The following is a 24700-nucleotide window of genomic DNA, read 5'->3' as shown; positions in this document are numbered from 1 at the left end:
AAGACAACCATTCGCACTCACATTCACACCCATAGGCAATTTAGTGTTTTCCTATCCCCACTAACTGCATGTCTTTGGACTGTGGAAGGAAGCCGGAGCAACCGGGGAGAACCCACGCAACATGGGGAGAACATGTAAACTCCGCACAGAAAGACCCCACCGTGCCACGGTGCCGCTAAAATGATTCATCCATCCATTCGCTTCCGCTTATCCTTTTCAGGGTCGCGCGGGGCGCTGAAACCTATCTCAGCTGTCATGGGGCGAGAGGCGGGGTACACCCTGGACAGGTCGCCAGTCTGTCGCAGGGCTAACATACAGAGACAGACAATCATTTGCACTCACACTCACTCCCGCATTCACACCTGTGGCCAATTTAGCATTTTAGACCTAAAGTGATTCATATTTATCTTACTTATCTGGATTTTGCTTTGAACAAACATCTCGTCATTTTAAAGAGTCTGAGTCTGTTAATGAGACTCGGGCCCCTGTTGTACATTCCCCGTAGTGCAAAAGCCAAAGCTGCATATTTTAAAAGAACTACATGTTAATTGCCCCCATGTTTTAAGCACCATGCCTGCAGTTAGTTTTTTATTTGCAGCCTCACTTTAGCTAACTGTTGACACCACTATGGATTCATTTGGGTAGTTTTCTCCTTAGCTGTGCCGGGTTTTTTTTTTTTTTTAGCCCGATAAACCACTTAAATCCAGCTTTCAGTGCGTTCAGATGATTTAGTGTTGCTGGACTTTAAGTGTCCAGTGCATAAACCCAGTTTGTTTGTGTCTACGTGTTTATGCGTGTGTGGAGGAGATTTTTGAAAAGCAACAGGTGGGAAACTGCACTCACCACTTTGATGATGATGATGATGATGTGTGTGTGTGTGTGTGCGTGCGTGCTTCTCCCATTCTCTCTCTCTTTAATTATCCCTCAGCCTTTTCTATAGTCCATGTGTATCTCACCCTCTCATCTCCCCTTTTTTACCGCCACATTCAGACTTTGCAGGGTCTCTCTCTCTCTCTCTCTCTCTCTCTCTCTCTCTCTCTGATAATGAGCCAAAATTGCTCTCTGGCCTCAGGAGATGAAAACAAGCTGCGTGTGTGTATGTTTGTTTTTGTTTATGTGCAAGTGTGTTGTTGTTTATGGCATATGATGAAGCTGACAGTAAAGCAAAAGTCCAGCATGAAACATTCTAAGATTATTAAAAACAGATATTATAACAGATGTGTTCATGTGCATAACTGAGAATATTTTACATCCCAGCCAACTGGAGCCGACTAACTATAGATGTCCTTGAAATAAAAGCGAAACCATGCAGACACTGAAGGTTTGTGTTTGAGCCGAATCTAAATTCCATATTTGGGCCAATATTTAAATTGTGTGGGTAGAAGGAATGCCTGAGCAGTGTGGGGTATTTTACATGAGATAATATTTTTACATGACACGAGACCAAAGTTATCGATCAAAGATGCTGAGACTTGTTTTAACGACACTATAATATTGCTTAATGTTAAAGTTATAATAATACAAAAAAATAAGAGTTGGAGCATTCTTATAACAGGATCATTGCTGTATCCTGCTGTACACAGCAAATTTGAACTTTAAGCATATTTATTCATCTTTAACATTTCTATTTTTTCCCCCATGGTTTTCTTTGCTCTTTTGTTTATATTTCTGATTTTCTCAAAATTCGTCTGAGGTTTGTTTTTGAAATTGTGTGTCTGAGCCACGCAGCAGTATGAAGAAACCCTGAACTCACATCCGCTCACTCATCCCTCTGTCCATGTGTCTACCCCCCCATATGCGTCTAAGCTTGTCCATATGTTGAACATAGAGAACATGAAGGGAGTTGCTTCCTAAGAGGAGTCCATCCTGTGGGAGTTTGTCTGGAGTGATTTTACATGTGTGTTTGGTTAACTTGCCCTGTAATCATTGCCCTAATCACTGAAGTTTCACTAAATAATCCAGACCTCAGTTGATCTGAGTTCAGGATATTTGGTGTGTAGCAGATTTTGTGTGGTTGTCTGGTTGAATTTTCTCACACCAGCTTTAACAATGTTGCTCTTTTATGTCTAATGCAGTTTATTTTCAGATTCTAATGTCTGTTAATGTTATTGTCTGCTTCTTTAAATTCTTTCTTTTTTAACATTTGTTGAAGGTGCCACTTTTAATGTGCTTTGAAAGACTAGAAAATGAAAATGAAATCAAATGGACATTACTGACAGTACACAAGCAATTTTTTCTAATAGAGTAGCTTTGCATGAGTTCCATCAGGTTACCTGAAACAAGCCATTTTACCTGCTTTTGGCTCTTTAGGCCATCTTTCATCTGATTGGCTGCTACTCCTAAACAGAAGGTTTTACCAGCAAGTGGGTGGGGCTTCTGTAACCATAGCCAAAACAATTTGACTGAGATGACTATAACAGGGATATGGTCTCTCTTTGTCATCATACAGAGCCAGTGTAAGACAAAATAACGTCTGAAATAGAAGAAATATTGAATTATTTTTAAGGCTGACCTCAAATGAAACTTTGAACATGAAAAATCCACCATGGCAGAAGTATATATATTATATTAAATAAGGAAATTATATTAGACACTGGTTACAGGGAGTTATATGAAAGTTAGCATATAAAAAGTACTTAAGCTTACTTATTTGTGTAAATGGGAAGTCCTCTTCACACACTAAGGTTAATTATTCCACAGGATTCCTTGCAAGAGCCAATTCTATTTACATTATACATGCTATCCTTAGCCAGTATTATTAGAAGGAATAGCATACATTTTCTCTGCTATGCAGATGATACCCAGCTTATCTATCCATGAAACCAGATGACAAATACCAACTAGTTAGACTGTAGGTATGAATAAAAGACATAAAGATCTGGATGACCTGTTTCTAAATTCAGACAAAACTGAGTTATTGTACTTGACCCTAAAAATCATAGACACCTGGTGTCCAAACGGATCCTCTCTCTCCAGCAGCACTGTTAGGAATCTTAGAGTAATTTTTCACTGTCACTCTCGGTCACTGTTAAGTTGCATCCACTGTGATTAAAAACACAATCCTTTCTTTTTCTTCCCTCATGAAATGGAAGCTCCAGGCCCTGAGCTGCACAACCCTTGCTATGCCGGGACCCACGACTGTGACACCACAGCCCAGTGCATCCCGTTAGAGGACCTGGCTTTCCAGTGCCAGTGTGCTACTGGTTATACAGGAGATGGGCACAACTGTTACGGTATCTATCTGTGTCTGTGTCGGTCCTTCTGTGAACAAGCACGTAGAGTGAATTCTTCTGTGGATATACTGTGCAGCAATGAGATGGTTTATGTACATTTCAGAGTGCTTCCTCTGCCTTTGTTTAGTCTAGCGTTTTCTGTCGCATACAAAATGTCGAAGTCCAAGACAGTGTTTCTGTGTTTTATCAACATCTGTCCAGCCAGTGTAGAGGGGTCAAGTACAGGTTGGTTGAGCAGAATCGTCTGTAATCACTCTTTTCTTTTCTTTTCTTTTCTTCATCCTTCCTCTCCATTCGTCTCTTCAAGGTTAATTTTCAAGTTAAAAGGGCCTTCAGGACTTCAAGCTGGTGTGTGGTCTGTCATTAGCCCAGCAGCAGGTCTTTTTCGCTGCTGACAGCAAAGAAAGCCCCAGGCTCATCCTAAATTCTCATGGATGGGCCTCAGTGCGCCTTTCTGCTCAGATGATCTCCATGTTGTATTACACAATGCATTTTACATTCATGTGAGGAAAAAAAATGTGCACAAGACTCGCCACCATTTCTCAGTTTAGCAGCAATAACTTGAAGTAATTGTTTTCTTTACGACTTATCATTATTTCACGTTGTTGTGGAGGAGTTTTGGCTCATTATTCTTTGCAGTGTCACTTCAGGTCATTGAAGTTTGCAGGCATTCGTTCATGCACAGTTCTCTTAATGTCCCTCCACACATATTAATCGGGTAAAGATCTGGACTTCGAATGGTTTGATGCAACACCTTGATTCTTTTCTTTTTCAGCATTTCTGTTTTAGATTTGTTGGCACGCTTGAGATCCTTATCCTTTTGCATAGCCAATGTATGTCCAAGCTTCAGCTGTAAGACAGATGGCCTGACATTTGTCTAGAATACTTTGGTATGCAGAGAAGATCCTGGTCGACTTAATGGCTACAAAGTCCCCAGGTCCTGCAAATTAACCCTGAATCATCACTCCACCAACCTTTAATATTTAACATGCTAACTGAGGTCTGTAGAGTCTGAGTTGTAGCTCGTCAGTTGTACTGACCTTAGACATTTGCTTCTTGGAAGATTGTGGCATCGTGTTAGCACACACCTGGATGTGTCAGAACAGCAAACTGCCAAAACCCCTGCTTTTCTAGAGGTGCTCAAACTTGGTGATGATCGCTTAATCAAGGGAAGCACCTGCCTGTTATTTACCCTCTTAATTCTTTAGAAGCTGTTAAGGGTGTACTACTAGACTGCACAGAGTCCTATGAAACCTTGTTTTTTCTTTTTATACAGTAAAAGCACCAGTAATGAGCCCTAATTACAGCTTTTACATGTGTTGACAAGGAATTCCTGATTTACAGACTTGTAAATTTAAAGAAAAGCTAATTTCTTTGTCTCCCTCTCTGCAGACATAGATGAGTGCGCTGAGGGTTTGGGCACATGTGGGGATAATTCTGAGTGTGTGAACCTGCCTGGGAGTCACCGCTGTCACTGCCAGAGGGGCTACGAATTTGGCTACGATGGGCGTACCTGTGTTGGTGAGTTTGGAAATTCCTTCAAGAAATGCACAAAACATCTGTATAAAATGTGAGAGGAAATTTTTTTGCAAAGTCAGTAGATCTCATCAGTTATTACGGGTCGCTCTGAGGGAAACATGAATGACTTGACATCAATCAATGGAACTGTATCCAATAATTTCATTAGAAGCCAAAAATGTTGTGCTTCTTTTCTATGTTCTTTTACTTCTCGTCCACCTCTTTTGCTATCTCTTGCATGAATTCTTCGTCTTTTGTCTCCCAGATTGTTTACGTTAAGGGCTGATATCAACTTCCTTGCGACACTTGCAGCCTGCACATTCTGAACTGCCTCCTATCAGTTTAATCACATCATCAGCAACAAGTGTGAACATTTTCAGTTGTTCTGCATAAGAACTGACATGTGTTGCATCATCTATCATCAGTTTATTGTTGGAAAACCCTTTCTTATGAGCTCTTATTTTGAAAATTTTCACTATTTGTCAGCTGGCTAGCCAGGTGACTGGTGTTGTGGCGCTCGGTGTTATTCAGTTGCTTCTCTAGAGAGGATCCAGTCCCTCGGTTGATGATGATGATGACGGTGGTGGAGGGCTGATGATTAGCTTCAGCAAACAGACAGTTAATTTCAACTAAACCGAATGTTTAGCATTTCAGAAATCCCACTTAAGAATATCCCCTGTGTGCAAAGAAATCAACTGAAAGCCATAACACCGTGTCAGTTTGATCAATCTCTGCTTAGAAATGTGCTGGTTTCTGCTGACTTTTTAAGCTGTGGCATCCTGTCTGCTTTCACATACCGTACCTTTGATGCAAATGCAAATTTTAACCAAATATGTGCACACATATTTTTTGTGGCAAACACATCATTCTTCCATTCTGCCTTTGTTGCATTTTATCCATTGTCAGCTGGACTAACTGTCCCCCTGAGAAGTATTCTCGGAGCATTTTGTCCTCCAAGTTCCAAAATGAGTTGAATATTTGGAAAAGGTTCACTTGTTTGTCCAAGCAGAGCTACAACATTTCTTCATCCACAGCTGCAAAAAGCTAGAAAACACAGGCAGAGGGGAGGATAGATGAGAAATGTGAGAACAGAACTAATGTGAGAACGACAGGGTGAGATTAAACAGGGCGGGTGGGGGTTAAGGGAAAGACAAATGGAGCAATGGCACAATGTGTTTGTTGCTTTGGAATGTGTGGAGGAGCAAGGTCCTGGCTGTGTGTGTGTTTGTGTGTCTGTCTGTGAATGTGTGCGCGCATACATGTCCTCCTTTCACGTAAAAGTGTGAACTTTTGATGAACTTTCTTTGAGCCCCCCCAAAAAAATAAAAAATAAAACTAAGTATAATACTTTACATTTAGATAATCACACTACTGATAAATCACCACTGAAATAAATAACATCTATTAAGCAGCCAGGTAGTATTTTTTGTGTGAGTGTTTAGTTGTATTGGTAGTGCAGTTTCCAGTCCAGTTGTGGTTTTTGACTCCTTTCTCTCCTTCTGTTTTTTTCTTTTTTTCAGATATAGATGAGTGCAGCTCTTCTCCATGTCACATCAATGCCAGATGTATTAATGGACTGGGATCTTTCCAGTGTCAGTGTCAGCTGGGGTTTTTTGGGAATGGTTTCTACTGCTCTCAGCAGGAAGGTCAGTAGCACTCCATGGATATTGTATTCTGGGCTAAATCTAGTCAACTAGTGCCTTTGCAAAAGATGCCTTTGGTTTAAAGGCAAAGACTCCAATTCAGTCTGATTTTAACCATGAAGGGGTTGTGTCGAGGGCTAATATATGTCCCTGCTGACAAGGGGTTTTGATATGGTTCATAGCTTTACACTAGAAGCTCTTTGTGCCTTAACCCCAGAGGGGCTTTGTGATTTCAGGTGGAATTGAACTGTTCACCCTTGACTTTCCAAACAGGTGTCTTTGCCAGTCAGAAACTTCTGATGTTGACAGACTGTCTCTTGCAACTCATGAATTTATGCTTTTTTCTGGTTTGTGTGTTGTTTTTCCTAAATTTTCTGTCTTTGTGTTTTTTTCTCATTCAGATCGACCGGAGCGTCTTAAAACTCGCTGTGAGCACCACAGAGACAGCGTAAAGACCACCAGTGCTGATGGATATCCTATAACTGGAGTCTACAAACCACAGTGTGATGCAGAAGGACAGTATCTACCTCAGCAGGTGAAACTCCAATTAGTACAGTTTGGCTTTGGGCTTTCATCTAAAACTTAATTTTGTTCTTCTAAATAATGTGTTTCTCATCTTTATTTCAGTGCCATGGCTCCACTGGTTATTGTTGGTGTGTGGACAGTAGAGGAGAGGAGAGAGCAGGAACCAGGACTCCACCTGGTGCAGCACCTGTAGACTGTGACAGACCAGGTGAGACTCTTATTCTAGTGTCCTGTACTTCATTCAGATTAGTTTTATTACCCCTCAGCCCTAAAAAGTTGTGGGGTATTGTTGTCACCCTGCAATAACTCGAGAATAAGGCGACATGGGATTTTCAGATTGGTACCACAGGTGTATCTAATAAAAATCTCAGATGAGTTCAAATCTCAGTGACCTTGACCTAAAGGTCAGAGGTCAAGTTTTCTAAAACTCTTATTTGTGAACAAGGATTTTGACATTGATGCATGCAGGTGCAGCTACTATGAAGCTGAGGGGTAGTACTGGCGGCCACCAGTATTTTACAGGTTTATTTGGAGTTGACACAGGAAGGTTTAGATGTGCTTTGTTTCTCTTTCAGATCAACCAGAGCATGTTAAAACTCACTGTGAGCACCACAGAGACAGCGTAAAGACCACCAGTGCTGATGGATATCCTATAGTTGGAGCCTATGTACCACAGTGTGATGCAGAAGGACAGTATCTATCTCAGCAGGTGAAACTGTGACTTTTTATTTATTTATTTAGTGAATAACTACAGTTTCTTCTGCCACTGTTCCTCCCTTCTTTCATGTCTGAAAACTCTTCACTGTTTATCAAATAAAGTTCAAAATGCCCCAAAGTGGAATGTATTTCTCATCTTTATTTCAGTGCCATGGCTCCACTGGCTATTGTTGGTGTGTGGACAGTAGAGGAGAGGAGAGAGCAGGAACCAGGACTCCACCTGGTGCAGCACCTGTAGACTGTGACAGACCAGGTGAGACTTCTTCATTCAGATTGTTTTACGCAGGTTGATTTCATGTTGACACAGCACAGCTTATATGTGATTATTTTTATTTTTGCCTTCAGGTCTACCGGAGCGTGCTAAAACTCACTGTGAGCACCACAGAGACAGCGTAAAGACCACCAGTGCTGATGGATATCCCATAACTGGAGTCTACAAACCACAGTGTGATGCAGAAGGACAGTATCTACCTCAGCAGGTGAAACTCTGACTTTTTATTTATTTATTTAGTGAATAACTACAGTTTCTTCTTTGGCTTTTATCAGTGATTTCTTTTTGTTCTTCTTAAGACCCTTTTTATTGGTGTTAGTTTAGCTCACGTGGTTGAGCAGGCAACTTTATGCTGAAAAGCTCAACACAGCAGTCTATGTTCGACTCTCACTCAGGGAGCTTTGCTGCGTGGTTTCCACCACTGTTCCTCCCTTCTTTCATGTCTGAAAACTCTTCACTGTTTATCAAATAAAGGTCAGAATTCCCCAAAATGGAATGTATTTCTCATCTTTATTTCAGTGCCATGGCTCCACTGGTTATTGTTGGTGTGTGGACAGTAGAGGAGAGGAGAGAGCAGGAACCAGGACTCCACCTGGTGCAGCACCTGTAGACTGTGACAGACCAGGTGAGACTGTTCCCCCCCAAAGATTTATGTAATCAGTTCCATTTATTTGGTTTTCTGTCTGTCTGTTTGTTAGCAATCTAGCGTTCCGAACCAGAGACATCATTATCCTTATGGGAGATTTTAATGTGAACCCAAGATTGGGTTTGACAACACAGGATATGAACAAATCATAGGGATACATGGGCTGGGAGTGATGAATGATAATGGGCAGAGATTAGTTGATTTGTGTGCATTCAACAACCTGGTCATCGGAGGTAGCATTTTTCCGCACAAGTGGATCCACAAAAGAACCTGGGTATCACTGGACAGTGTGACAGAGAACCAGACTGACCACATCAGCATTAGCAAGAAGTTTAGAAGTTTTCTCCAGGGTGTTAGGGTGAGAAGAGGAGCAGATGTGGCATCTGACCACCATCTTGTAGTAGCCAACATGCAGCTGAAGTTAAAGAAGAACTGGACAAAAACAACACGGCGTAGAGCGAAGAATGATGTCAGTCGAGTAAAGATAAAGGGAGGAGTTCGGTTCAAGAGCAAGATCAAGGTGCTTAATTAGCTGCACCAGGGAGAGGAGAAAAGCAGCATACAGGCCAATTGGCAGACCATAAAGAAGACACTGAGAACAATCAGTGAAGAAGTGGTCGGAATAAAGAAATAGCATCATAAAGAATGGATCACAGCTGAGACCTTGGGCAAGATAGAAGAGAGAAAACACAAGAAGGTGGCAGTAAACAACAGCAGGACTAGGGCAGACAAAGCCAAGGCCCAAGCAGAATAGGCAGAAGCCCACAGAGCAGTGACAAAGAGCATTAGGAAAGACAAGAATGTCTATATAGATGGAATGGGAGCTGAAGCAGAACAGGCAGCATACAATGGTAACATGAAACACCTTTACGCAATAATCAAGAAATTGTCTGGGAAGTACAGCAAGCCAGAACGACCCGTCAAGGACAAAGAGGGAAAGGCCATCACAGAACTAGTGCAACAGATGAAAAGATGGTCTGAACACTTTGAGGAGCTCCAAGAAAAGACCAGCATATTGGCAGCCACATCAGCACAGGTTGGACTCATCAATCAACAAGGAGAAGACCAAAATCCTTAGGATCAACTCCAATAGTAACAACCCAGTCATCCTTAGTGGAAGTCCCCTGAGGAAATACACTCTTTTACTTAACTAGGTGGAACCAATGCAGATGTCAAGACAAGGATTGGAAAAGCAAGAGCCGCCTTCATCCAGCTCAAAAACATTTGGGCATCCAGAGAGATGACCCTGACTACCAAGATCCGACTGTTCAACTCCAACGTGAAGTCAGTACTGCTGTAAGGGGCTGAAACCTGGAAGACAAATAAAACCTCAAATAGAAAAATCCAGACATTCCTCAACAGCTGTCTCAGAAGGATTCTCCACATTCGCTGGCCAGACACAATCAGTAACATCAAACTACGGGAAATAACCTGTCAACTCGCTGCTAAGGAAGAAATCAGGCAGAGAAGATGGTGCCGAGTAGAGCAGGGCGATATGGCCAAAAATATTTATCACGATATATACTTGAAAATTTGCGATAATGATATAACTGACGATATAATTGATGCGAGACAAAAATACAAAATACAATTCCACAACTTTACTAGCGCAAAAAACCCATCCATTTATTTTCACTTAAACAAGCAGCTGTTTTTTATGTGAATTAAAGCTATATAAAAATTTAACAGTGCAAATGCAAATTCCTTGCTGAAAGTTTAACCAAAGGGCATTTCGAGTAGAAATGGGCGGACATATCCTGAGCATAACCATGTATAATGTCCACTAAAGGTAATGTGGTGTCCTCGGATCACAAATGGTCCCTAGGTGAATGGCAAACAAGCATATGGGAATCCCGAGGACACCACAAAGGTTTAAAAAGAGGTGCTTTGCAACATTAAACTGCAGTGTGCCAAATAAAAAAGTCAAATACGTATTCTTCGGACCATAAGGTGCACGGGTTTATAAGGCACATTAAGCAAAACAAAGCGGTCAAATAAATCAAACTTTATTCAACTCATTCTTCTTGCTTCCTCCACTTCTGTACCATTGATTCGTTAATGCTGTATTCTATCACAGCTGCTCTATTCCCATGTTGTTGCAGTATATTAATGACTAACCTCGTATTGTGGATGGATTATCTCAGTTGTTCTCCTGACTGAAGTTTGGTCCGTTTACAGCATCCTGCCATGGGATTGCATTCGTCTCTAACCATCGGGAACCCTCACGTTAACTTTTATCGAGTGGAAAAGTGTTAGCATTCATCCTCCAGCTTCACTGTTTATGTTATGCTAACATAGCTGTGTTGCTAGCGTAGCGTATCATTATATACCAGCTAGCCCAACTTCAGTAACCCTACAAACATCGCTGCTGTTTGGTTTCCTGTCTTCATTTATGTTGGAAGTTATAGCAGAGCTGTACGTTTAAATTTTTTCAGAAATCTCTCAGTCAGAACATGCTATATCATGCTTAGCTCGCTAGTTTCGCTAGCTACCTAACTTCCTCAAACTTCCTGCTAACTTCTAACTCCGTTAAATGTAATAAATTCTGTTTTCATGGATGCCTGGATGTTAAACTTAATTGTTACACCTGGTAAAGCAGCAATGCTGATCATTTTATTAAAGGTGAAATAATTTCGACAGTTTTTAACTCTCAATGTGCCGCAGTGTTCGTTTGACTTTGGGACCTGAAGCGGACGGAGTTTTGGACCCAGATTGCTCCCAGATTTACGAGCACCTTAGTCCGACAAATACGGCAATAACGACGGCCCGCTTTGCATGTTCTACAAAAAATAGTGCTTTGGTGGGTATCTTACGGACAAACACCAAACCAGTTCCACACCACTGAAGGTGCACCATTTTTACAAACCAATTCTGGTTCATCCGTTTCAGTCAACGATCCGCTTTCCCCCTTCTCATTCTCCGTTGCCGCCATGCTTTTTCGGCCATGTGCGTATGAAAACAAAGGCATGCGTGTTTTACCCATATTCTATCGCGATATTTTATATTCTTATCGTTGCCTAACATTATACCAGTATTACCGTGAACGGTATAATATGGCCCAGCCCTAGTGCTTGGCAGGGCACGCTTTATGCAAAATACCAACCAACATCACCAGGCAGGCTCTCAGGTGGAATCCCCAAGGCAAGTGAAAGAGAGGCCGCCCAAGAAACACCTGACGACAGGACCTTGAGGCAGAAGCAAAAAAGATTGGCTACACCTGGACCCAACTAGAAATAATGGCCCAGGACAGAAATCTCTGGAGATCTACAGTACCTTTGGAGGCCCATACCCTGGGAGGGGTGACACGCAGTAATAATAGCGTCCACAAATATTAAAGTTTTAGTGGAGTCCTTTTCTTTCAGGAGCAGTTGTTCTCTCTGGGTGCTGTTGGTATTCCAGTGGCCCGTACTTCATTCAGATTGTTTTTATTCAGATTTATTTCCTGTTGGCACAACAAAGCATCAATTTCCTTTTTTCTTTTTTCTCATTCAGTTCAACCAGAGCATCTTAAAACTCACTGTGAGCACCACAGAGACAGCGTAAAGACCACCAGTGCTGATGGATATCCCATAACTGGAGTCTACAAACCACAGTGTGATGCAGAAGGACAGTATCTACCTCAGCAGGTGAAACTCTGACTTTTTATTTATTTATTTAGTGAATAACTACAGTTTCTTCTTTGGCTTTTATCAGTGATTTCTTTTTGTTCTTCTTAAGACCCTTTTTATTGGTGTTAGTTTAGCTCACGTGGTTGAGCAGGCAACTTTATGCTGAAAAGCTCAACACAGCAGTCTATGTTCGACTCTCACTCAGGGAGCTTTGCTGCGTGGTTTCCACCACTGTTCCTCCCTTCTTTCATGTCTGAAAACTCTTCACTGTTTATCAAATAAAGGTCAGAATTCCCCAAAATGGAATGTATTTCTCATCTTTATTTCAGTGCCATGGCTCCACTGGTTATTGTTGGTGTGTGGACAGTAGAGGAGAGGAGAGAGCAGGAACCAGGACTCCACCTGGTGCAGCACCTGTAGACTGTGACAGACCAGGTGAGACTTCTTCACCCCCAGCCCCCTCACCTCTCACAACCAGTTTTAAATCACCAAGAATGCAACAGACAAAATGCCTAAGTTGTAGCTGCAAAACAAGTACATCTTTAATATATAGTCTATGAACTGCAAACGAGGTTTATTATTTCATAATGACAACATTTCTCACTCACATTTGGTTCAGGATCTGAAGATATCTGACCCACACAGGCAATTTGTCTGATTTAGTCATACTGACAAATTTCTTTTGTTCAAATTCAATTGTAGACTTTTTTTTCTATCTGCTTTTATCTGCTCCCACATAACTCATAATAATTGCCATCCTACAGTGGGGCAAAAAAGTATTTAGTCAGCCACCGATTGTGCAAGTTCCCCCACCTAAAATGATGACAGAGGTCAGTAATTTGCACCAGAGGTACACTTCAACTGTGAGAGACAGAATGTGAAAAAAAAAATCCATGAATCCACATGGTAGGATTTGTAAAGAATTTATTCGTAAATCAGGGTGGAAAATAAGTATTTGGTCAATAACAAAAATACAACTCAATACTTTGTAACATAACCTTTGTTGGCAATAACAGAGGTCAAACGTCTACTATAGGTCTTTACCAGGTTTGCACACACAGTAGCTGGTATTTTGGCCCATTCCTCCATGCAGATCTTCTCGAGAGCAGTGATGTTTTGGGGCTGTCGCCGAGCAACACGGACTTTCAACTCCCGCCACAGATTTTCTATGGGGTTGAGGTCTGGAGACTGGCTAGGCCACTCCAGGACTTTCAAATGCTTCTTACTGAGCCACTCCTTTGTTGCCCGGGCGGTGTGTTTTGGATCATTGTCATGTTGGAAGACCCAGCCTCGTTTCATCTTCAAAGTTCTCACTGATGGAAGGAGGTTTTGGCTCAAAATCTCACGATACATGGCCTCATTCATTCTGTCCTTAACACGAATCAGTTGTCCTGTCCCCTTGGCAGAAAAACAGCCCCATAGCATGATGTTTCCACCCCCATGCTTCACAGTAGGTATGGTGTTCTTGGGATGCAACTCAGTATTCTTCTTCCTCCAAACACAACGAGTTGAGTTTATACCAAAAAGTTCTACTTTGGTTTCATCTGACCACATGACATTCTCCCAATCCTCTGCTGTATCATCCATGTGCTCTCTGGCAAACTTCAGACGGGCCTGGACATGCACTGGCTTCAGCAGCGGAACACGTCTGGCACTGCGGGATTTGATTCCCTGCCGTTGTAGTGTGTTACTGATGGTGACCTTTGTTACTTTGGTCCCAGCTCTCTGCAGGTCATTCACCAGGTCCCCCCGTGTGGTTCTGGGATCTTTGCTCACCGTTCTCATGATAATTTTGACCCCACGGGATGAGATCTTGCGTGGAGCCCCAGATCGAGGGAGATTATCAGTGGTCTTGTATGTCTTTTCTGATGATTGCTCCCACAGTTGATTTTTTCACACCAAGCTGCTTGCCTATTGTAGATTCACTCTTCCCAGTCTGGTGCAGGTCTACAATACTTTTCCTGGTGTCCTTCAAAAGCTCTTTGGTCTTGGCCATGGCGGAGTTTGGAGTCTGACTGTTTGAGGCTGTGGACAGGTGTCTTTTAAACAGATGATGAGTTCAAACAGGTGCCATTCATACAGGTAACGTGTGGGGGACAGAAAAGCTTCTTACAAAAGACGTTACAGGTCTGTGAGAGCCAGAGATTTTCCTTGTTTGAGGTGACCAAATACTTATTTTCCACCCTAATTTACGAATAAATTCTTTACAAATCCTACCATGTGAATTCATGGATTTTTTTTTTCACATTCTGTCTCTCACAGTTGAAGTGTACCTCTGGTGCAAATTACTGACCTCTGTCATCATTTTAGGTGGGGGAACTTGCACAATCGGTGGCTGACTAAATACTTTTTTGCCCCACTGTAGTTTGCCAGTCTGCAGATGGAACTGATGGATCATCCAGTTGTTGCTCTTTTCCAAACCACCATATTTAGTGGGTAGTCTGAACATTAAATAGAAGCAAAACCAAGTGATCCAGAAGACTAAATTGCAACATGCTAACTGCCACTATAATAAACACTTCTGGAAAAGCTAACTGCATTAATATTTTGGTTTGTCTTTATCTCGCAATAGAGAACTGTTCCCTTTCAAATTGTGTCCTCCCCTCCTTCTCAGTCTACAAACAGCAAAGTCTCACATTCAAAATTGACACTGAGAGAGCGAGGCTAGTGTAAACACAAGTAGAAGCCAGAAATGCTCTGAGGTTTAGTTTTAATGCTCTCCAATAAAGCGAGTCATTAAAGGGATTTGAACGCGGTAAACATTTCTGACAAAAGTACGATGTGTGTATATGTGTGCCTCTTTAAACACGAAGCATCCCCTCACCATTAGCTTCCAACTAACACTGTAGTATAAACTCAGCAAAGTAGGGAACATCCTGAGAATACAATTGAATAAATAATGATGAACTACAGAAGAATATCATCTGACTTGTAATTTATCTTTAGCTTTATGAATGGAAGTACTGATGGGTTGTTTTGGGGTTTTTGGCTTCCCCTTAGTTGCAGTGACTCCAACAGAACGCCCTGAGAGCATGTGTGAGCGATGGAGAGCCAGTTTGATTGAGCACTATGGTGGGAAACCTGGCCCACAGCAGTATGTACCTCAGTGTGAGCCAGATGGAGAGTTCAGGTAAGCAGCAGATATGCAGTCATCAAAGGAAGTTCTCAAGGAAAAAATAATTGCATTGCTGTTTAAAAGTCTTCTGATTTTTCCGTTTGCCTGCACCATCCCAGTCCAGTCCAGTGTTATGGGGAGACCAACTACTGTTGGTGTGTGGACCAGAATGGACGCATGGTTCCCGGAACCAAATCAGATGATGCTGTCAAACCTGCATGTAAGCAATAATCGTCAAAGATATATGTCATTGTACTGTATTATATAAGTTTTGTCTTTCACTAATTGTGACTCAAACATTTTTATCCATCCAATTACATCCCAGGCATCTCGTCAGTGCCACCGCCTACGGTGCGTCCAACATCCCGTCCAGATGTCACCCCTCCCATAAACACTGGCATCACACTGCTGTACGCTCAGGGCCAGAAAATAGGAGCGCTGCCTCTCAACGGGACCAGACTAGACGAAAGCCGATCCAAAACACTATTGGCTCTACATGTAAGAAATTAATGGGTAGATCACATACTCTATAAAATTATTTTTTTAATCTTTGTTAATTTTTGTAATAAATTTGTTTGCTACTTAAAAGAAAGAAAGAAAAAAACTGTCAGCATTATGTCTTAAGCAGAATTATGTCTTAGAATTATAAGTAAAAACTGACTTCACATCGTGTATTTCAAATTGTATGTCATTGTAAATACCCGGCACCTTGATTATAGAAAATATCTGACTAGTATAATAAATATTATGTATATAAATATAAAGTATTACATATTTGGGTAGAAAGTTTTAAATTTGTCAGATATATAAATATGGTGTTTTAGTTATTTTGTTTAGTTATTTCTAGTCCTCTCAGGGCACTTTATACTTTAGGAAAAACTACCTAAAATATTAGAGAAAGAACCCCAGGGAATAGGCAGTCCCCAATAAGCAAGCACTTGGTGACAGCGGGGAGGAAGAACTTCCTTTTATAACAGGAAGAGACCTCTTGCAGGATCAGGCTTAGGGAGAGGCAGCTATCTGTCTCGACCAATTTGGTGATGGGAAAGAGAGACCACAATAGAAGAAAAGCATATAGTTCATAGTATCTATAACTAACTTTGAGTTTTGTTGTTGGAGGTGACCAAAATGTTGGAGGTGAGTTCTCATCTTTGAGGTACACTTGTGTGAACTGATGTATGTCAACACTTGTGAAGCTTGTATTTATGTGTGCGTCTCCAGGGTTCCATAGTTGTTGGTATAGCCTATGACTGCAAGGAAAACCAAGTCTATTGGACAGATTTGTCTGCGAGATCAATCAACAGAGCTTCAATGGTGTCTGGTGCTGAGCCTGAGGTTCTCATTAACACAAGTAAGCTTTCACAGTTGTGTGGTGCTTGTTCCTGTAATGATTGTTGTGGAATGCCTTAAATGATTTCAATATCTCCTCTATGATGTCTGGATCTCTGTTCTTCTCGCTTCTGCAGATCTCGTCAGTCCAGAAGGTTTGGCAGTGGATGTCAAACGCCGGCTGATGTTCTGGGTTGACTCTACTCCTGATGTGATTGAAAGAGCCAACTTGGACGGCAGTGGGAGGAGGACCCTGTTTGACACAGACTTGGTGAACCCCCGTGCAATCATAGTGGTTTCTTCCACCGGGTAAAACCATTTGTTCATCTTTCTTTGCTTTCACTAATTTCAAAATGCCAATTTCCAGATCCGTAGTGTTATTTGAAAAAAACTGTCCTTCTTGCTGTTGACGTCAATGTGATGCACTGTCTGAAGCAACCCGTCTCTTCCTCTAACTCCTGCTCTCCTTCCCTTAAGCCCACTGCCTCTCACAAAGAGCAGATTTGAACAGATGGAGTCACAGTGACGTCTTCCGCGGGGTTCTGGATTCCCCATACGAAAGCTTCAACATTAGCAATTTGGCTGTGCTTATGTTGTTTTTTTTAAGACCCTGACGTAATCACATTTGGATGAGATGACTGAATGTTGAGTTGTCAGCTAATGCTGACAGAGTTCTTGATAGTCTGTGCCACATAGCAAGTTGTTAGATAATTCCAATAGTAGGGACCTAGCAAACAGCTACTAGCTACATCTGCTGTCAGCACACCTGCTAATAAAAGCAGCCAATTGTTCTTAAGATATATATTAAAAAAAAAAAACATCCACCATATGTTCATGGATACAGATTGCTAGCCATAGCTTGGGTAAGAGATATGCGTATGCAATCTAATCTGTCGGGTTGAAACTGGCTGCAGAATTATGACAAAAAAGGTTAGGGCTTTTCGATGTCACTATCAAGAATATTTTGCTTAAATTATTTTGTCATAGTTTGAAGAATTAGAAGAATTGTAAGAAGGGATAATATGAAGTCTGCCTTGAACACAGAATACCATTGTTGAGCAGTCAAACAGAGGCATGCAGGTGATGTTCAAGAAGTACAGCGAGTTGATGGCAAACTTACATCTCAGTGTCTGCACAGCTTTCATTTTGAAAGTATTTTTCAGACTAGATAGGATAAAATGTACTGAACATTGAAATGTTTGCAGGGTTACCACTCAGTTCTCCCATACAAATAAGGATAGCCTTGGCTGAGTGTTTAGAGCAGTCTGAAGCCTCAACAACATCACAACATATGTATATGGAAAAAAATACAGAAAGGCATAAAAGCTCTACTTAGAAATGAAGAAAAGTATGTTAACATAATCTGGATTTGCAGACATGGAACAAGAAACAAACAAGAGCCCACACACTGTCTTGCAACAACCTGGAGGTGCTCTGCTGAGATAGCCTTCACTGTATCCACAGAGATTTTATGGAAGAAGAGGGCACAGATGGTTTTCAGTCTGTTACTACGAGAATGAAAATTAAACACTAGTTCTTTAATAAGCTATGACTCAATGAGGCCTGTACCTAATTCATTAGTACAGTGCAAACTCTGTTTTAAGGCTATTTGGCAGTAAGGGGGGTTGTTGAGTCTGGATTCTAAGATTTAGACTGTGACCAAAACATGACTTCATCATTATGAGACTGGCACTCATAGAAAAAAAATGGCAATGGGGATTTTTAGGTGGAGTCTGTCTTTAGTAACACATGTTTGCTAATTCTATCACAAGTGACTTTTAGTGCTGTGTGTGTCGCAGCAAACTGAGCCAAGAAGACTGTCCTGAATTTACTGATGCCATTAATCCTGGACACACACGCTCATAGGATGAAAGCAAGAGGCCTTGATTGGCCAACTCGCCAGGAATAACATCTGCTCTTCATCACAGCAACTAATCACATAATCAACAGTTATGCGCGTGCATGTTTGTGTGTGTGTGTGTGTGTTAGTTAATGTGGTTGTTACAAATGATTAAACACAGCAGCAATAACCCTGGTCATAAAACCTGAAACGTTTGCTTGACATTATTGATTTTACAGCTTAGTTTCTGACTTAGGGGTAAATATATGGGGTGTGTGTGTTCTGACAAAAACTCAGGTTTGAAAAGTAATTACTGTTCCATACGGGCACACTTATGCACTTATGATTAAGCATGTCCTCTGTGGTTTCTTAGGCTGTAAAGTGAACACATGCAGTTAACCCTAACCAATAACAGGCGAATAGACCGAATTGGGGAGGGTCGCTGAATATTCTCATCTCTAACCACGACACTCAGCGAAGCAGACACACCAAAATGACACGCAAAGGCTTTATAAAAGCATATACACGTGTGAATGTGTCAGACATCTGCTGCCCTGCACCTTCACCAAATTCATAAGTGTGTGTGTGTGTATAAGCTGAACGTTCATGTGGTGTGTATTACCTGTAGTTCCCAGAGGACTGCCAGCACGTAAGCAGCCCACACACAGTGCACTGTTTAAAATAGTATTTAAATCTTCATTAAACAGGAAATATGAAAACACTGATAAATATGCCTGCATGTGTGAGGCAGTGTGGTCCACGTTCTCTATGTACACAGATAAAGCATGACCAGAAACTAAAAAGATAAGCCTGACCTTGACCTCAAATCAATGCAAAATGACTGTAGTCAACAATCCAGATGGAAGGGTGTGGAAAGGGGTTCATTCTGCTCATGTCCAGCTCCATATTTTTAATGTTGGACTCTAGAGTAGTTTTGCTTGACTCCCACAAGTAGGTCCCTTTTAACTCTTTTAGTCCCTGAAAGCTCACTAGAAGAAATGCTTGAATTTCTTTTCTCAACAGAGTAGTTTCTGTCATATTCCAGGCCTGCTTAAGAAGGAAATGACTGGGTTTGCATCAGATATTAATGAGGATGGTTTCTGCATATGCAGCTACCTGTTGGAAAAACCTGGACACTATTCTAACGGTCGTCAAATCACATCTTTATTAATATATTCTGAGGTGTAAAAAAATCACCATCATGGTTTCGGGGGAGGTTATCAAATGTTGTCTTTATGGAGAAAAGAGTAAAGGAACAATCAGAGTGAGAGTAATAAGTTTTCCCCTCCTGTGTCTCCCTGCAGTACTCTGTATTGGACAGACTGGAACAGAGAGGCCCCTAAGATCGAGAGCTCATCAGTGGATGGTCAAAACCGCCAGGTGATAGTGTCTGATGGGATTGGTTTGCCAAATGCTCTAACATATGACTCTGCTACTGAACAGATCTGCTGGGCTGACGCAGGTAAACATGGCCTCTATGCTGATGCTGCATTCATGTGAATTGGTCCCTTATTTATTGTCCCAGGGTTTTAAGACATCTGTAAACAGTGTACAGCTGCCTCTCAGACTATATACTGTCATATCTTGCTTATTGAGATAGTTGAAAACTCTTCAGTTAAAAGTTAATACTCTAGAATTTACCTAACCTATATTTTCTTGATGTTGTAATGAGCCATGCTGTCTTCCTGTGTCTGTCAGGTACAAAGCGTCTAGAGTGTATATCCTCAGATGGTTCAGGTCGAAGAGTAATCCACGCCAACCTCAACTACCCATTCAGCATGGTCTACTACAGGAACCACTTCTATTACACTGACTGGCGGAGGTAGTCTTCATTCATCTCCTTCTACTCAGATCACAGTGGTGGTTACAGTTCAATAAGTTGATATGTGTATATCGCTGATATCATTCCTCTCTAACCTGTTACTCACAGGGATGGTGTGATTGCAGTGAACAAACACAGAAGTCTGTTCACTGATGAGTACTTGCCTGAGCAGCGCTCTCATTTGTATGGCATCACCGTAGCAACGACCCACTGCCTACCAGGTGAGATATATTGTGTAATCAGAGTCCGTCTTTCAAGTTTGAAGGAACATCCACCCATCCATCCATTTTCTTAACCACTTGTCCAGTTAAGAGTTATGGCAGGGGGCAGAGCTGGAGCCTATCCCAGCTGTCATTGGGTGAAACGCCGGATATACCCTGGATAGGCTGCCAGTCTGTCACAGGGCTAAACTGAAGGAAAACTAACTGTATTATGCACACACTCTAACTTAAAGGAGTTGCAGACAGTGAACTCATTAGTTTGTGTACCAACTTTGCTTTTCCTGCACTGCACTTTCCTATAATCTCACAGATCCTTTGAAAAACATGACATTTGACAGTATGAATGAAATGAAACTAGATGCCTTCAGCAACATGTTGTGCAGGCTGCATATCCACTGATTACAGTTCCTCTGAAATGAATGGTGTTACTTGTGTGAGATTTACATTTCTCTCAGTTCATCAGAAACATTTCTGAGTAGGGTATCTTTCTGCCATCTGTTGCTATCCTTAAGAATCGTTATCACCCATTATTGTTCTCTCTAACCAGGACATGCAGCTACTGTGCTCAGTTTTTAAAACCTTACGATGTAACTACAGCCCAGCCCATGCAGCAGTATATTAATAACTAACCTCGTATTGTGGATGGATTATCTCAGTTGTTCTCCTGACTGAAGTTTGGTCCATTTACAGGATCCTGCCATGGGATTGCATTTGTCCCTAACCATCAGGAACCCTCATGTTAACTTTTCTCAAGTGGAAAAAAAGTTAGCGTTCATCCTCCAGCTTCACTGTGTTTGCTATGTTATGCTAACCATAGCTGTGTAGCTAGCCACCACGCAGCACTTCATTATATACCAGCTAGTCCAACTTCTGTGACCCTACAAACGTCACTACTGTTTAGTTTCCTGCCATCATTTATGTTGGAAGTGATAGCAGAGCTGTACGTTTTAATTTTTTCAGAAATCCATCTTACTGATAAAGGTTAATCAAACTGGTTTCTTTGGGCAGTCTTTGTTGTTGGAAGTAATCACAGCTCGTGTTTGATCATCACACAGCTGGCTAACACCTACCACTCTGCAGATACCGGTATATGTGTCTGAGGGGTGACTTCACATACACCCATGAAATAGACAGGAACAAAGATTGCACAGCTGTCTGTGACCCTCTATTTGTGACCTGCGTGTGTGAGAGACCAAAGAACAAAGATTACACAGCTGTGTGCGACCCTCTACCTGTTTTTTTGCACGCATCATGTTTGATGTGTTGTCTGCAGATGGCTTCGAGTCCTTTCAAAGCCTCACGTTAAAGTACAAAGTACACAGGATAATCCCTAAAGTAGCACTTTGGCAAATGTCACCATTAAAGCTACACACATCTGCAGAGTACATAATCTCGTCACAATGCATCTGCCTTTGAAAACAGTCGGAAGGAACACTATCACTGGTGTGTGTTGCTGTAAAAGTCACATCCTTCAACAGTCAGACTAGATTATAGTCGCTAGCTTTAAAGATGACGATGTGTGGTGTAATTGTTGCCATGATGACAGGTCTAAAACACAGATCCTGAAGTTTTGGGAGGAGCTTGCGAGAGGCTTAAAAGCTCTTATTGTGCAATACATAAATATACACACATTCTTTACAGAGATAATTCTCAGTCGCTTCCAGTTACAAAGTGCACGACTGTTTGTTCTGTCATTAGAGCACTGCAGCGCCCAAGTTTTCATCCTGTCACATTTGGATTCACACAGAAAATGAAACCTTTAACCTCTCATTTTAACTTATCCTTAAAGTACTTCCACTATGGGATGATGATTCAAAGTGATGAGCTTTTATCTTTGTGTGTGTGTGTCACAGGGAGCCACTAACGACAGCCTGCACCCGCAGTGTGCTTTGGTGCTAAAGTTCTGAGGCGATTCATGGACATAAGGCAGGTCCAGGCCCTCTGGTGTCCCTCTGGAAGAAGGACACTCAGCAGGGAGCAAAGATGGCTTACGACAGCCAGATCAGCAATCAGAGCAAATTTACACCCACTTCAACCCCAGTATCTCACCTTAATGTAACCCAAAGTAAATGATTTGTAAATTTGTTTTATACCTCATTTTTAGTTTTTTTCTACTGTATTTTTGTATTGCTTGAGATTTTTGTTTTTCTGTTGAATAAAGGTGCAGAACAATGAAATCCGATGTTAAAATGCATGGTTGTAGTTTTTGGGGGTTTAATTGTACTTTAAAGCCAAAGAAGAATAATTTGAAGCTTTTCCTTTTGGGAAAACTAACATCAAGCTGTTGGGTTTTTTTTTAATATATCAACAAATAACATTGGCCATTAAGTTGAGAAGTTACAGATGCACTCATAGTGGTCTCTGGTTAACAACAAGAACAACTGCACATTAAAGGTGCAGTCTGGCTTTTTGGGGAATACTTTTTGGGAATAATACTGCACTCACATCTGTGAGCTAAATACACAGACTAAGAAAAAACTGGATATATGGACAAAAGTCCTTGCCACACATTACACTTAAAGGAGTTGCTCAACCATGGAAACCCATGCCATGAAGTTCCTAGCACACAGCTTTTTGTGCTGATGTTAATGACAGAGCAGGTTCGAAACTCAGCGGTAACTGAGTTAGCAGATTTTGGCGAGTTTTGCGCACTTCGTGTCGCAGCACTTTATGTGGTTTGATAATGTGTCCAAATTGTAATAAAACAACACTTATGTCTTTGTTACACTGAAGCTAGTTCTGCCCATAAAATGCTAGCATTATGCTAATGTCTGTTAAAGATTTACATCAGAAAATGCTTGATTGATGTTAGACTTTAGGTACACTTTAGAAGTTGGTTGTTGGTGACTGTTATTAGGAGACATTGTCTGGCTACTGCTCCACCGAGCCCCTTTCATTCTGGACTGTCTTGTAAACCGTCTGTAAGAAATAACAGTTAAGAGAATAAGAGCTCTGAGACATTAAACTCTCAGCGTGCAAAGTCCTAGTTTCTCAGTGAGATCTATGCCATGCTGTCTTACACCTTGGCATTTCACTCAGGCTACGTCCACACGTACACGGGTATTTTTGAAAACTGAGATTTTCCGTTTCCGTTTTTTTTTTTTTTAAATCCTGTCCACGCGTAAACGCAAAAACGAAGGACAACGCTGCTAGGAACATGCCAAAACAATAGGTGGCGATATATTCCTAACCGTGTAGAAATATTGGCCAATCAGAAGCCTAGAAGCCTGGGTGGGAAAGGGTAAACAAAGATGGCGCATAGAAGCAGAACTGAGTCCTATGTGTGGCGGGACATAAACTGTGTGTATATATGTAAGCATTTAAACAGTAAAATTAACAGTAACAGTATTTTGTCTAAGTCCACCATTGTAGAAATTTATTTCACCGAAACAATAACGTGGCGCACAGTGTGACGTCAAAAAAGGCGCACACCTTTGACGCTGCGTTTTCTCAGTTTTCCTCGTCCACACGTAAATGCAAAAACTGAGTTTTTAAAAATCTCTGTTTTAGTGACCGGAAATGTCGTTTACGTGTGGACGAAAGGTGCAAACGCATAGAAAAATCTGCGTTTTCAAAAATACCCAGGTACATGGGGACATAGCCTCAGTGGGTAAAGTCACAGTGGCTACTTTCTTCTTTTATATACAGTATATGCTTAAACATAAAGCCACAGTCAGAAGAAGACTGGTTTACCATCACTGAACGAGTGGAAGCAGGGATAAAATACAGCACCTAACACTAAAGATTAAAGATGACTTGATTCTTTTATTTCAGCAAAGTAAAATGTAAGAACATCTTTTTCCCCAAATGTATCGATACCTGCCAAGGAATCATGATAGTTGTAACCCTTGTCACTGATACTGTTGTATGCTTACCAGTTTTTGTAATCCGATTACTATAATCGGAGTATGTTTCTCCAGCCTCCCCCATCCAATTAGCCCTACTATATATAGCTGCACTACTAATTGTATTTTACACAAATGACATTTTTTTAGCAAATACTTTTTCTTCTTCTACTTTTAAATTTTTTCATAAGGTGTGATATTTAGAAAATAAAATGTGACTTGTTACGGGAGATGCTTTTTGAACATTTGTCTGATTCACCACAGAAGTGCAGGAGTCAAACTGTGTGCAGCTGGATTTATATATTTTCCCCTCCCACCTGAAAATAACAATTTCTGTCCATCTGCAAAGAATATTTCATCAGAAACA

The 24700-nt window shown here is 41.2% G+C and overlaps 1 protein-coding gene across 1 annotated transcript in view; it reads left to right on the top strand.

Moving 5' to 3' along the window:
* Nucleotides 1-22670, top strand: part of nid2a (nidogen 2a (osteonidogen)) — a 56391-nt gene extending 33721 nt beyond the window's left edge. The window contains exons 15-34 of the mRNA XM_080297473.1: nucleotides 3093-3233; nucleotides 4626-4754; nucleotides 6272-6397; nucleotides 6796-6929; nucleotides 7022-7127; nucleotides 7495-7628; nucleotides 7784-7889; nucleotides 7982-8115; nucleotides 8427-8532; nucleotides 12046-12179; nucleotides 12491-12596; nucleotides 15162-15291; nucleotides 15396-15496; nucleotides 15602-15774; nucleotides 16498-16627; nucleotides 16743-16914; nucleotides 19750-19907; nucleotides 20144-20267; nucleotides 20376-20488; nucleotides 22342-22670. Of these exons, the coding sequence (XP_080153599.1) occupies nucleotides 3093-3233; nucleotides 4626-4754; nucleotides 6272-6397; nucleotides 6796-6929; nucleotides 7022-7127; nucleotides 7495-7628; nucleotides 7784-7889; nucleotides 7982-8115; nucleotides 8427-8532; nucleotides 12046-12179; nucleotides 12491-12596; nucleotides 15162-15291; nucleotides 15396-15496; nucleotides 15602-15774; nucleotides 16498-16627; nucleotides 16743-16914; nucleotides 19750-19907; nucleotides 20144-20267; nucleotides 20376-20488; nucleotides 22342-22352 (2468 nt within the window). The 3' untranslated portion in view covers nucleotides 22353-22670. The remainder of the gene's footprint in view (nucleotides 1-3092; nucleotides 3234-4625; nucleotides 4755-6271; nucleotides 6398-6795; nucleotides 6930-7021; nucleotides 7128-7494; nucleotides 7629-7783; nucleotides 7890-7981; nucleotides 8116-8426; nucleotides 8533-12045; nucleotides 12180-12490; nucleotides 12597-15161; nucleotides 15292-15395; nucleotides 15497-15601; nucleotides 15775-16497; nucleotides 16628-16742; nucleotides 16915-19749; nucleotides 19908-20143; nucleotides 20268-20375; nucleotides 20489-22341) is intronic.
* Nucleotides 22671-24700: the final 2030 nt, after the last annotated feature.

This window comes from Astatotilapia calliptera, chromosome 23 (assembly GCF_964374335.1).
Source record: "Astatotilapia calliptera chromosome 23, fAstCal68.1, whole genome shotgun sequence".
Taxonomy (NCBI): domain Eukaryota; kingdom Metazoa; phylum Chordata; class Actinopteri; order Cichliformes; family Cichlidae; genus Astatotilapia; species Astatotilapia calliptera.
Note: the sequence above shows the minus strand (reverse complement) of the source record. Positions and strands in the feature narration are given on the sequence as shown.